Source organism: Mirounga angustirostris, unplaced genomic scaffold (assembly GCF_029215605.1).
Source record: "Mirounga angustirostris isolate CCGP_5_RB_7025 unplaced genomic scaffold, mMirAng1.0.hap1 SCAF_16, whole genome shotgun sequence".
Taxonomy (NCBI): Eukaryota; Metazoa; Chordata; class Mammalia; order Carnivora; family Phocidae; genus Mirounga; species Mirounga angustirostris.
This window is the reverse complement of record NW_026991724.1, coordinates 1,248,178-1,260,921: the sequence shown is the minus strand read 5'-3', so window position 1 is coordinate 1,260,921 and position 12,744 is coordinate 1,248,178. Positions and strand designations below refer to the sequence as shown.

Sequence of the window (12,744 nt, the reverse complement as noted above, 5' to 3'; positions counted from 1 at the left end):
CCCAGGGCTTACCCACTATAGCCATGAGACCACCATGACATCAGTGAGACCTGGCAGCGGGGGCCGTGGCTGCCCAGGAGGACAGCGGGTCCACTGGGGAGAAGCCCCTTCCAGAGTGGTTGGAATGAGACCAGCTGAGCTCTACCCTGTCGTGCATCTTCATGCAGGGATCGGCTTAGAGGGACCTCCCCCATCCCTCAGCTGGAGGTGGCAGTGGGGCCCCACGGGCTCTGAGCAGCCCTCGGGCAGGAAGCCTTGAGGCTGGCGCCGGGGGTCATTGCCCAGCAGAGCCAGCCTCCCAGCAGGGCCACCCACCTCTGCCTCTTTGCTCATATAAGGACACTCGGTACTGGATTTAGGACACTGGATAATCTAGAAGGATGTCATCTGGATTGTCCCTAATTTAATCACATCTGCTGAGACCTTTTTCCAAATAAGGCTGTGTCCACAGGCTCTGGGTGGACATGTCTTTGGGGGCACATTCAGCCTGCTCCGCAGAGCTAGCAAGCAGCAGAGCCAGGGTCCAGCCCAGGTTGGCCCCTGAGCCGCCACGGGGCAGCCCCTGAGGGGATGGTCAGGTCTGGGCTTGGCTGGAGCACCAGGGTGGTGAGGAAGGCGGTGTGGGGCACTCTGAGGTGGACGTCCTCTGGACAGGAGGCCTGCCACTGGCCTTTCTGGGGCTCTGACTCCCTTCCTCCCCACACCTCAGCCTCTCCGCCTGCAGTTGTAGGAGCAGGGTCTAGGAGATGCTGTGGGTGCAAAGGGTCAACTCAGACCGGCCTCCTGGAGGTCCAGGAGGAGGAACCGCCTGGTCTCAGGGACCCTGGAACACCTTCCGCCACACTGGGGCCAAGGCAGCCATGGGCACCAGACCCACCTTTACAGCTGGTTCCCTCCCTGAGCCCAAGGGCCACCCGAGGAAGAGGGCTGGGGGCCACTGGGCCCACATCCCTGCTGTCCACATAGCTCCCCACCTCACCCCCACCACATTTCATGCTCTTCTCAGCCTGTGTCTCTAGAACGTTCTGCCTCCATTGGTTGTTTCTTGTCAGCCTCCCCACTCCAGCATCCACACTGGGAGATCAGGACAGCATGTTCTGTTCATGGTCCCCCCACACCAGGCTCTGGGGGACTGTTCAACAAATGAACAGATGGATGGGTGGAGGCAGGAAGGTAAGGATAGGTGGGTGGAGGGGCAAACGAATGGATGGATGGGTGGATGGATGAGTAGAGGGATGGATGGATGAGTAGATGGGTGGATGGGTAGGTGGTAGAGGAGTGAATGGATGGTAGGTGGAGGAAGGGAGGGAGGATGGATGGATAGATGGTAGATGGTGGATGGATGATTGGTGGATGGATAGAAGGATGGATGGTAGGTGGTGGACGGGTGAATGGATGGTGGGTGGATAGATGGAAGGAGGGATGGATGGATGGATGGTAGGTGGATGGATGGTAGATGATGGATGAATGGATGGTAGGTGGATGGGTGGTAGGTGGATGGATGGATGGGTAGGTGGTGGAGGGGTGAATGGATGGTGGATGGAGGGAGGGGAAGGATGGATGGATGGATGGATGGATGGATCGGTGGGTGGGTGGATGGATGGATGAGTGGATGGAAGGAAGCCAAGATCATGCAGACCCCAGTTCTAGTCCTGTGTATGCACATCCACCTCCTGTGGCCCTGGGCATCTCTCTGTTCTGTGGGCCTCTATCCTCATCTGTGAAGGGGGTTCTTTGCAGGGTCTGGGGGAGAGGAAGAGCCGAGGACAGAAAGGCAGTTGCCTCTGGGAGCGTGCACAGGACAGGGACATGACTTCTCAGGATGAGCTGAAGAAGGTGGGTGGGGGCCCTGCCCCAGCCCTGACCTCCCATGAGCCTGCCCCACAGTGGCCCGGAGGAGGCTTGGGCAGCCCCACTGACCTTCTGCAGGGCGGTCTGGCTCACTGGGCTGGGCCACCCCCTTCCCCTGCCCGAATGGGGCCCCTATCTCCCTTTCCCCTGATGCTGTTTCATGAGATGGCTAGCAAGGTTTGGGATCAGCCTCAGATAAAGTCACAGCGGATGGGGCAGAGATAGAGTTTCTGATGGTTATCGGCAGGCATAGAATCCAGACACTGACCTCTTTGTTGGGGGAAACAAGGAGTGGTCTCAGATGCACCCAGAGAACTTCAAGTGGCCGCCCATTATCTCAGGGCCAGGTGGGGCCATCCTGGAGCCAGTAGGAACAGGCACGACCCCAAGGGGCTGCAGGCTGGGCGGGTGGAGAGGCTTCTTCCTGAACCCAGACACGGCCTGTCCAGGGTGAGCTGGACCCAGATGGGACCCGGGGGCGCTTGTGGAGGGAAGGTGGCCGGCAGCACAGGCCGGGCGGGGGAGCAACACATAGCCCCTCCCAGGCTTACACCCCACGTCCCTGCGCACGGGCAGCACAGCGTCGGCTGGGAAGAGAGCCTGCCTCGGCCCAATGCCTTCAGGCACCAGAGAAAGGCACTTCTGTTCCTGGGCTGCTCGGAACTGGGGGGGTTGGGGCGGAAGGAGGGAAAACCTGTCAGACCCTCCCTGGGTGGCGACCCCGCACCCCTAGGACCAAAGCGCAGGCCTGGGAGAGAGGCCACGGACGGTCGTGTCCCCAGCCGCCCCCATTCAAGTGGGGGGGGGGGCGCCAGGCCCCGGCATCGAGGGGTCACGGGCCGAGTCAGGCGGCCCCAGATTCCCCGGCCCATTCTGCTCCTGTCCCCGTCCTCCCGGCCTGCCCGCCGCCGCCACACAGGCCCTGGGCCCTGGCGGGACCGCGGCGCTGCCGCCTTGGCTCGCAGGCAGTACACGGAGAACGAGGGGATCTGCAGTGTCAGCAAAGCCGTGCGCGTTTTTATCATGCTGGGAGCACGCAGCTCCTGCGAGTGATAAGCATTAAACCTACCGGGAGGCTGTCAGTCTCAGTTTGAGGGTTAGAAATATTGGGACGAATAATTAGATTTCATATCGTTACCACAGCGCCAATCGGAGGATCAAGCAGATTAATTTTTTTCACCCTCCTCTGCTCATTAATATTCATTAGAGACTCCTGAGGCCCGGCCCCGCCTTGCTGCAAGCCGCTGTCCAGGTCAGCGCAGCTGGACGTGGGGGCCGCCGGTCACCCGCCGCGGTGGCAACCCCGCCCGGCCGCTGTGCCCGCTCCCACCGAGCCGGCGGGACCCCCAGCTGTGGGATCACCAGATGTCTGTGAAAAGCAGGTGTTACTTGCTGTGGTGGAGATGCTCTCCCCAGGTTGACCTGTGGCACTTGCTGACGTGGGGCCCCAGTGGTCCCCAGCCTTCTGCACCCAAAGGCGCGGCCCTTGCCTGCCATGTCCTGCTGGCCGAAGGGAAGGCGAAAGCAAGGAGGCGGGGGGGCTCCTGTTGTCTGTGTGCTGGTTGCACAGAGGTGGGCACGGCTGGAAGGGAGGGCTTCGCGCAGATCGATGCTTCCAGTGCCCCAGGAGGGGCTGAGTGGCAGAGAGGCCTCAACCACCCAGCCCCACCACCGAGAGCAGGGAGCAGGGTGATGGCAGGCCTGCGACAAGCACGTGGGTTGGGTCACAGCTCCAAGCACGAGGGGCAGTGCCCATTTGCAGAGAGGGCAGGCATGGGTGCAGGTCGCTTCTGCTCCCACAGCTAGAGCTCACCCCTCTGGCCACTAGTCGCCACTTGCCCCTTCCATGGCACCCCACTGGCCACGCTGCCCCAACCTGGTTAGGGGTTTCCCCAGGAGCGCTTGGCTCATGGGCCTGAGTCTGCCGCAGGGTAGGGACGAGTGGGCAGAGTGGACAGAGGGCTCACCTCAGATTGCAGGGTGGTGCTCGGCTCAAGGTCACAGCAGGGGAGGCCACGCCTGGCCTGGACCCCAAAGCCCGGCTCTGCAGCCTGTGTTGTCCCCGGGCAGGAGGCAAAGCCCAGGGAAGCACCTGGGCTCGGAGCTGGCAAGGAGGTGCCCAGACTCGGAGGACACCTCACACGCCATCGTGTCCCACCATGGTGGTGTCCCGGCTGGCGGCTGTGTGGACCCCTGGCGTGCACACAGCCACCCAGCCTAGGTGGCAGCCTTTCCAGGTGATACTGGTTCTCCGATGCAAGGTCCCCATGCACCATTTCTGAATAAAAGGCACTTATTTGCATAAAACAAAAGTACCCCAAAGTGGGTGCGTACTGTGCCTGGTGGCGGAGCTTGGGGACCCCTGGTCGAAGCAGCCGGCCCAGATCCCAGGCCTGGCACTGGGGCTGAGGGCCCGGATGTGGCAGGAGTCACCCCAACCTCCTAGGGCAAAGCCAGGCCAGGGTTTTGCCCCCACAGACCTGTGCCTGGTCTCCTCAACGTCTGAGCGGGGGCCAGGCCGCAGAGCGGGGCCGCGGGCTGCCCTCTCTCCCCGGCACCAGGCTCTATGTGCTTCCTCTCCTGCTGGGATAGCCCTGGGTGTCAGAAATCAGGGAGCCCCACTCTGCAGGCCCCCAGCAGCAGCCTCATGGGCTGAGCCCAGAGCACTCTTGCCTTCCGGGCACTGCAAAGGCCCGGCTTGCAGACAGAGCCGGGGAGAGGACGTGGCCGGGCGAGGTGGTGCTGCGTGAGCTGCGCCCCCATTTGCCGCCTCTCCCCCCTCCGCCCTAACCCCACACACGGATGTCAGTCTCTGGGAGCCTCAGGGAGGCCGAGCCAGCCTTGGCATGGGGTCATGTTGCTGCTTGGGGGCCTCAGCTACTGGACCCAGGAGGATGTACGGCCCAGGAGGATGTGCTCGTGTCTGCCGTGGGCTGGCCTCGGGGCGGATGGGACAGAGGTGGGCCTGCCACGCCCTGTAGCAGGCAGGGAACCACCCCCCAACCTCGGGGAGGACCTAGAAGCCCCTCTCTGGGGAGACACCATCTCCTCCAGGCCACTCTCAGCCTCAGCTCTGGGAGCTCGCTCTGGGGGCCTGTGTGCGAGGAACCTGTGCTCAGTCTGGCCCGTGCGCCCACGGGCTGCCCCGTGGCACCCAGCAGCCTGCTAGAGCAGGGGGGCAGGGCGAGAACACAGATCTGGGCGAATCCCGGCTCCGCTGCTCCCTGGGCCTCGGTTTCCAAGAGAGCCCAATGCCCCGCGCATGGGAGGCGCCGGCTGCGTGCTCGGCCTTGGCCGCACAGCGCCCAGTGAGGGGCAGCAGGCTGCAGCCTGGCCTCCCTGCCGGGGGTCACGGGCTCCTCCCTGGGCGCCACGCGGGGCCCTCGGCCAGCTTCTTCCCGTGCTGGGTCCTTGATGAGCCCCTCCTCTCCCCCCCAGGGCCCCGCCCTGACGCTGCTGCTGGAGGACCAGCCCTGCTGGCTGACGTCGCTGCCACAGGCCCTGACCGAGGCCGAAGCCAACGCGGAGATCTACCGGAAGGGTTGGTATCCTGGCGCTTCCCTCGCGGCCTTCCGGCAGGTGGGGGCCGCTCAGCTGGCCCTGGGCTGGCCCTTAAAGGGAAAGCAGCCTGCCGGGCTGAGCAGAGTAGGCGAGCTAGGGCCGGGCCTCGGGGCGCCCTGGGGTCTCGGGGGGCCGGGGCGCTGCTTCTCTTCCCGGGCCTCTGGGAGACCACCGGGGTCAGCAGAGAATCCCGGGCCAGGTGGGCCAAGGTATATACACATGTTCCAGTCCTATGTAGTCTGGCTCGTCCTGGGGAAGAGCAGGAGGGCCACGTTCAGACCCAGCCTCGTGGGGCCGGGCCACGTCCCCTGGCCTTCTAGAAGGAGTGGCCCGGGAGTCCCCCTCCCCTATTGCTCAGAGCGCTCAAGGCGCTCACACGTGAGGCGGGGGCTTCCATCGCCAAGGCCACGGTCCCGCCTGCCTGGGAGGTTTGACCCCTAAGCGAAGGCTGACACGGTCTTCTCGATGTGTGACAACCAGCATGTCAGGGCAGTGGAGATCCCCTCTGTCCCCAAGGGGATGATGTCAGCAGAGAATCGTGACAATGTCTACAGCCACACGAGGTCTGTCCAGCCAGTGTGGCCATCGGGAGGGTGTATGCCCAGCAACCACAGGAGAGGGCCTCATTCCCCAGTGGGGGGGCTCTGTTTTGCTGGAATGTTCCGGGGGGTGCCACGGACACGTTGCCTCCCTGCGCACAGCGCATTCAGCTGAATGCTCCCAGAGGAGGCAAAGCCCTGTCCTGCGGGCAGCTCTCATTTCAGGAGGGAGCCAGAGGCCATCAGGGGCAGGCCAGGTGGCATGTGCCCAGCCCAGTGGGCCTTGTGGGCAGCCCCTCCCTCCAGCTCTGTCCCCACACGGGAGCCTCCGTGGCATGATGGAGGTCCAGCGCAGGTGCTGAGCCCAGCGTCTGGGAACCTAGGCCACCCTTCACCCCTCTGTCCCCCTCCATGGGTGGGGGAGGACGCCAGCCCCCCACCCATCAAGGGGTGCTTGGAGGTGCCGTCAGCCCTGGGTTTGTACACCCAGCCAGCAAGCGGGCCAGTTAGTGCTGCTTGGCCTGCCCCTCCCGCCCCGGTCAGCAGGGCTCCGGCCACTGTCCGCCAGGCAGGGCAAGCTCCTCACAGAGCTGACCGGCGCGAGGTTGGCCTGGGGGGTGGGGGGCAGGGCTGCGCCTCAGTGTAGGGTTCCTGGTGGTCTCAAGCAGGATGCAGGAGGTGAGCAGGCAGGTGCCTGGGTGGCTGGCAGAGGCTGCCCCCTGCTGGCTACCATGGGAACGGCGGCTCACCGTGGAGCTGAGAAGGGGGAGGGCCTGCCTGGCAGCTCCGGCCCGTGGCCCCAGGCTCTGCTGCCTGTCCCTCAGGCCACCCTTCTCCCAGGCAGCCATGCGGGCCATCTTCAGGGCCTTCCCACTAGGCGGGAGCAGGCAGGCCCGGGGAGCCAGCCGGTCACCCCCTGACCGGGGCTCCATCCCCCACCTGATTTCAGAACCCTGGTCTCCAAGAGGGGGCCGTGGGGAGGGGCTCGGGATGGTGGGGTGAGCCGCCTCTGGCCCTCCCGCCACTGAGGATTTTGCCCCCACAGATGAAGCCCTCTGGTGCAGACTCACCAAGCCGGTGCCCGCGGGCGGCCTGCTGAGCGTGCTGGTCACGACGGCCGAGCCCCGGGGCACCCCCAGCCACCCTGTGAAGGAGGAGCCGGCAGAGCCCGAGTGCCCGGCCCCTGCCGACATCCAGCTCCTGCCACAGCAGGCCGGCATGGCGTCCATCCTGGCCACAGCGGTCATCAACAGTGAGTACCGATCCGTGCCACCTGGGCACCGTGGGCCCACAAGGGTGGGTTACCGTGGGGATCTGAGCAGAGCAGGCCGTGCTGCAGCCGATGAGTGTGGCACGGGGCGGGCCCCAGGCCCCGCGCGCTCCCCCCACTAGCCGGGCCCGGCTGCAGCTTTCAAGCAGAGCGGGCTACATGCCCAAGGTGGGATGCTGAGCAGCAGCCTGGCTCCCACCCCGGCGGATGCCAGGGCCGTGTCTACACGCGTCACTAGACACGGCCGGGTGTCACCTGGGCTGAAAGAGCCCCGTCACTCGCTCCCTGCTGGGGTGCTCTCGGAGTCAGGGTGTCGCTGCGAAGTCAGGTTCACTCTGCTGCACTCCCACCATCCACGCCGAACCGAGGGGTCTGGGGTCACCCAGCCTGTCGCAAGGGCACCGCTGAGGGGCACAGATAGCCTTCGGGGGGGGGGGTGGCCTTGAGCAGGGCGCATCTCATGAAGTAAGGTGGGGACACGATCATAGGATGGCAGTGCCGACTTTATTGGGGGGGGGGGGGGGGCGGCCGGGGCTCAAGCCCAGCACGGTGTTCTCCCAAAGTGGTTCCAGGCAAGGGCTAGGATTTCCTCTCAGTGAAGAGTAGGATCCAACTGCAGGGCTGCGAACTTGGAAAGAAGGGACCTTTTGAGGAAGTTAAACAGGGATGGGGGAACCTGCCCTGACCCCAGGTGGCTTTAGGACACCAAAGGGGAGCCCTGGAGGCGGCTGGGGGCCAGGCAGCACCTGCGGACCCACGTCAGGGGCATTAGCCGCAGGCAGGGGCCGGTGCACAACATCCTGGCTGTGGAGAGACCGAGCGTGTGGAGGGGACGTGGCTTGCGCTGCTGAAACTCAGGCAATCCTGGTGCGCATTTGTGGGCTGGTGGAAATGACGCGGGGAGAGGGACGAGCTGCACATGTGAGATTCACCCCCCCCCCCAGAGCCCTCCAGGGAGCGGGGGTCCTTGGGGGCAGGACCCCGTCCAGACACTGAGGCTGTGGGGGGGACGGGGCTCTCCGGGGCCACTTGGTTGCCAGGAGCATCTGGGGCCCACAGTGCCCAACAGGGTCAGTCCAGTCCTCAGCGCTGAGGCGGGGGACGCTCAAGGTGCTGGGAGAGCTTTCTCCACTTGGGGGTGCACGCCTCACCCTGAAACAGGACTGTTGCTACTGTGGGCTAGAAAAGCCTCGATACAGAGTCCGTCATACCTGGTTTATCAACCACTCTGGCCTCTGTTTTCTCACCTGTGCAATGGGGCTGTGGTCCTCACTAAACCTCAGGGCTGAGGCCACCCACAGCCAGCAGCACCATTCCCAGCCCTGGCCCCACAGGCACAGAAACAAACCCACCAGGGGCCTTTCAGATTCCAATCCCAGCTCAGCGCCTCAGCTGATGGAGAACAGAGCTGCCCTGAGGACCCCCCCTCTGCCACAACTGTGGACCCAGGATAAACCTCAGAGACGCCGGGATGAGAATCGGGTCCTAAGCTGCACTAGAGCCCGGACACGTCCCAGGGCCCAGAACAAGCCCTCCCCCTCCCCTGTCTTCATCCAAGGGGCAGGGGGCCGTGGAGCAGAGACAAACAGCATTCTGCAGCATCCTGCTACAAAGACCCTGAGAACCACCCGTCAGAGACCCTCACCAGCTGGGAACCCCTCTGCCGCCCCCGCAAGCTGAGCTCCTACAAACCGAAAAGTCCCAGGCCACCTGTCTTGAGATAAACGTGAATTAAGCAATGTTGGCCCATCCATACTTGATGTGAAAACACTGCGGGGAGGGCTAAGAGGAGAGACAGGGCGAGCTCCTCTTCCTCTGCAGCCCCCAGCCTCGCCCCACCTGAGGCCGCCCAGAGCCATGCTCCACTCTCGTCCTCCTGCCCGCGTGCTTCAGGGGTTCCCTGTGCACCTGGCCGCTCAGACCTGCTCCCGTGAACACACACGTTTCCTCCACAGGGGCCCAGGGTCACGCCATCCCTCAAGCCCCCTCACAGCACACGGTCTCCGGCACATGGCCACCCCCAACATCGCAGACGCCCAGCCCCCCTCCCTCGGGTGCCTGTGGACATGGCCACAGCCCTGCCGCGGGCGCCCACTGAGGCTCCGGCATCTCTTGGGGGCTCGCTGTTGGGAGGCAGCCTGGGGGGTTAGTCAGAGACCCCATCCGTGCGATCCTGGGGCATCCTGGAGAGCTAGAGCTAGAGAACCCAGTGACCAGCAGTGAGCAGGAGGGAAGGCCCCATTCACAAACCCCACCCCTCAGGAAGGCAGGGGCCTGCAGCGCCAAGCCCTCCGTTTCGGGAGGCTCCGTGCCTTGCCCTGAGTTGCGGGCGCCCCCTCTCCCCCGCCCCACAGAGGACGTCTTCCCCTGCAAAGACTGTGGAATCTGGTACCGCAGCGAGAGAAACCTGCAAGCCCACCTGCTCTACTACTGCGCCAGCCGCCAGACCACCGGCTCCACGGCCGCCGCCGACGACAAGCCCAAGGAGACCTACCCCCACGAGCGCGTCTGCCCCTTTCCCCAGTGCCGCAAAAGCTGCCCCAGCGCCAGCTCCCTGGAGATCCACATGCGCAGCCACAGCGGTGAGCACCACGCCCCCTCCCCAGGGCCGCCCGCCGCGGTCTGCATGCCCACCCAACAATGCATGTCTGCCCCGTCTGGCCCCGGGCGCCCACCCTGCCACATAGGCCTGTGTTAGCCTCCCGGGGCACCTCACAGTGCTCCCGAGTACACGGCCCACCGGTGCTCATCAGAATGGTCAGCTCGGGGCCAGGTGCTTGCCACAGTCCCAGGGGACAAGGGGCAGAGGAGGCAGGTTTAAACAGAGCCCCCAGGTCACAGGCCCCTGGCCAGCTGGGCTCCAGGAGCCCACCCCTCACTCAGCCCTGTGTTCCAGGAGAACGCCCCTTCGTATGTCTGATCTGCCTGTCGGCCTTTACCACCAAGGCCAACTGTGAGCGGCACCTGAAGGTGCACACGGACACGCTGAGCGGTAGGTGGGGGCCGGGAAGGGGCTGGGGGGCACCCCACCCCCGGGCCCTGATACCACAGCCTGCCTGCAGGTATCTGCCACAGCTGTGGGTTCATCTCCACCACAAGGGACATCCTCTACAGCCACCTGGTGACCAACCACATGGTCTGCCAACCGGGCTCTAAGGCGGAGATCTACTCACCAGGGGCCGGGCACCCCGCCGCCAAGCTGCCCCCAGGTGAGGCCCTGGGCTGGGAAGGGATGGCGACCAGGAGTCCACTTCAGTCTTGGCCCTCCGCCACCTCTGCCCGGTCCAGCTCTACCCTTCCCACCCTGCCCCTCCTCAGGTCTGGCCCAGGTAGGTCCTGCTCCAGCCCTGAAGTGTGGCCCCTGGGGTCTCCCTGCAGACAGCCTGGCCAGCTTCCAGCAGCACACGGCCCTGCACGGCCCCCTGGCTTCTGCTGACCTGGGCCTGGCGCCCACCCCGTCGCCCGGACTGGACAGGAAGGCCCTGGCAGAGACCACCAACGGAGAGACCAGAGCCGCCCCGCAGAACGGGGGCAGCAACGAGCCCCCGGCGGCGCCCCGGGCCATCAAGGCGGAGGCCACAACGGAGGAGCCCGAGGCGGAGCCAGGGCCCACGGCCGCATCGCGGTCACCCTCACCGCCCAGCCCCGCTGCGGCCACGGTGAAGCCCGAGCTGTCCAGCCCCACGCCCGGCTCCAGCCCTGGCCCCGGCGAGCTGGGGCTGGCGGCCGGCGCGCTCTTCCTGCCGCAGTTCCCCGCCGCGCCGCCGGCCTCGGAGATCCTGGCCAAAATGTCCGAGCTCGTGCACAGCCGGCTGCAGGCGGGAGCGGGGGCGCAGGCCGGCCTCTTCGCGGGGGCCCCCAAGGGCGCCACGTGCTTCGAGTGCGACATCACCTTCAACAACGTCAACAACTTCTACGTGCACAAGCGCCTCTACTGCTCCGGCCGCCGCCCGCCCGACGACGCGCCCCCCGCGCGCAGGGCCAAGGTGCCCCAGCCCCCCGCCCGCGCGCCCCCCGGCCCGCCGCCCGCAGAGGCCGATGCGAGGCACGCGTCGCCAGGCTCCGGGACGCGCGAGGACGAGGCGGGGGGCGCAGCCAGCCCCGAGGCCGAGCCCGAGGCCGAGCGGGGCGGCCGGGGCCGCGAAGGCAGTCCAGGGAGCCCGAGCCCGGGCAGCGGGGCGGACGAGGACGACGACCCCCGCCGGACGCTGTGCGAGGCCTGCAACATCCGCTTCAGCCGCCACGAGACCTACACGGTGCACAAGCGCTACTACTGCGCCTCGCGTCACGACCCGCCGCCGCGCCGGCCCACGCCCGCCGGGACCCCCGGGACCCCCGCGCCGGCCGCGCCCGCCGCGCCGCCCGTGCGCACGCGCAGGCGCCGCAAGCTGTACGAGCTGCACGCGGCCGGCCCGGCCCCGCCCCCCGCCGCCGGCCCCGCCCCCGCGCCGCCCGGCCCCGCCCCCGAGCCGCCCGCGTCGCCGTCGCCCCGGCCCGGAAGCGGAAGCGGCAGCGGCCCCGGCAGCGGCGGGCCCGACGCCGCCGACGGCCCCATCGACCTGAGCAAGAAGCCGCGGCGGCAGGCGCCCGGCCCCGCTCCCGGCCTGCCCGCGCTGGCCGACTACCACGAGTGCACGGCCTGCCGCGTGAGCTTCCACAGCCTCGAGGCCTACCTGGCGCACAAGAAGTTCTCGTGCCCCGCCGCCCCGCGCCACCTGCGCGCCGCGCCCGAGGACGCGCCCGGCGGCGCCGTCGTGTGCCCCTACTGCCCGCCCAACGGCGTGGTCCGCGGCGACCTCATCGAGCACTTGCGCCTGGCGCACGGCCTGCCGCTGGGCCAGCCCCCCGCCGGCCCCGGCGCCCGGACGCCCTCGCCCGCCGCCCCCCGCGACGGCCGCAACGGCCAGGAGCCGCGGGAGCCGGCCCCCGGCGCGGCGGACGGCAGCCCCCGGCCCGGCCCGCCGCCCGCCCCGAGCCCCGAGGCCGTGCTGCCGCCGCCGCCGCCGGCGCCCCCCGCCCACCCGGACAAGGGCGCCCAGACCCCCGGCAAGGGCGCGCCCGCGCCGCCGGGCAGCCAGCGGTACTGCCGCCTGTGCAACATCAAGTTCAGCAGCCTGTCCACCTTCATCGCCCACAAGAAGTATTACTGCTCCTCGCACGCGGCCGAGCACGTCAAGTGAGCGGCCGGGGCGCGCCTGGCGCCCCCGCTGCAGCGCGGGCCTCGGCGAGGGGCTGCGGGGGACAGCGCCCGCCCGGACCCTTGGCACTTAATAAAGAGGTTCAGTCTGATGCGCACAGTAGTGCGGCGGCCTAGTTCTCTGAGCACGGGGGCCCGGGGGGTGGGGCGCGCGCGGGGCCGCCCTTCGGGCTCTGGCTGCGCCCTGGGCACCGAGAGGCTCGCCGCCGCCGCCGCCGCCGCCGGGAGCAAACACGCCGGCCACGGCCAGGGGCTCGTGGGCAGCGGCCCTAGAGCCGCACCGAACCCCCGGTCAGTGCGATGCCGCAGCACGCCCTGGTCATCGC

The 12,744-nt window shown here is 67.1% G+C and overlaps 1 protein-coding gene across 1 annotated transcript in view; it reads left to right on the top strand.

Annotated features, from left to right (window-relative positions):
- The window catches only part of ZFPM1 (zinc finger protein, FOG family member 1), a 65,299-nt gene extending 52,778 nt beyond the window's left edge, over window positions 1-12,521 (top strand). The window contains exons 5-10 of the mRNA XM_045890592.3: window positions 5,290-5,392; window positions 6,997-7,203; window positions 9,576-9,803; window positions 10,118-10,213; window positions 10,284-10,430; window positions 10,600-12,521. Of these exons, the coding sequence (XP_045746548.1) occupies window positions 5,290-5,392; window positions 6,997-7,203; window positions 9,576-9,803; window positions 10,118-10,213; window positions 10,284-10,430; window positions 10,600-12,401 (2,583 nt within the window). The 3' untranslated portion in view covers window positions 12,402-12,521. The remainder of the gene's footprint in view (window positions 1-5,289; window positions 5,393-6,996; window positions 7,204-9,575; window positions 9,804-10,117; window positions 10,214-10,283; window positions 10,431-10,599) is intronic.
- The last annotated feature ends 223 nt before the right edge of the window (window positions 12,522-12,744 follow it).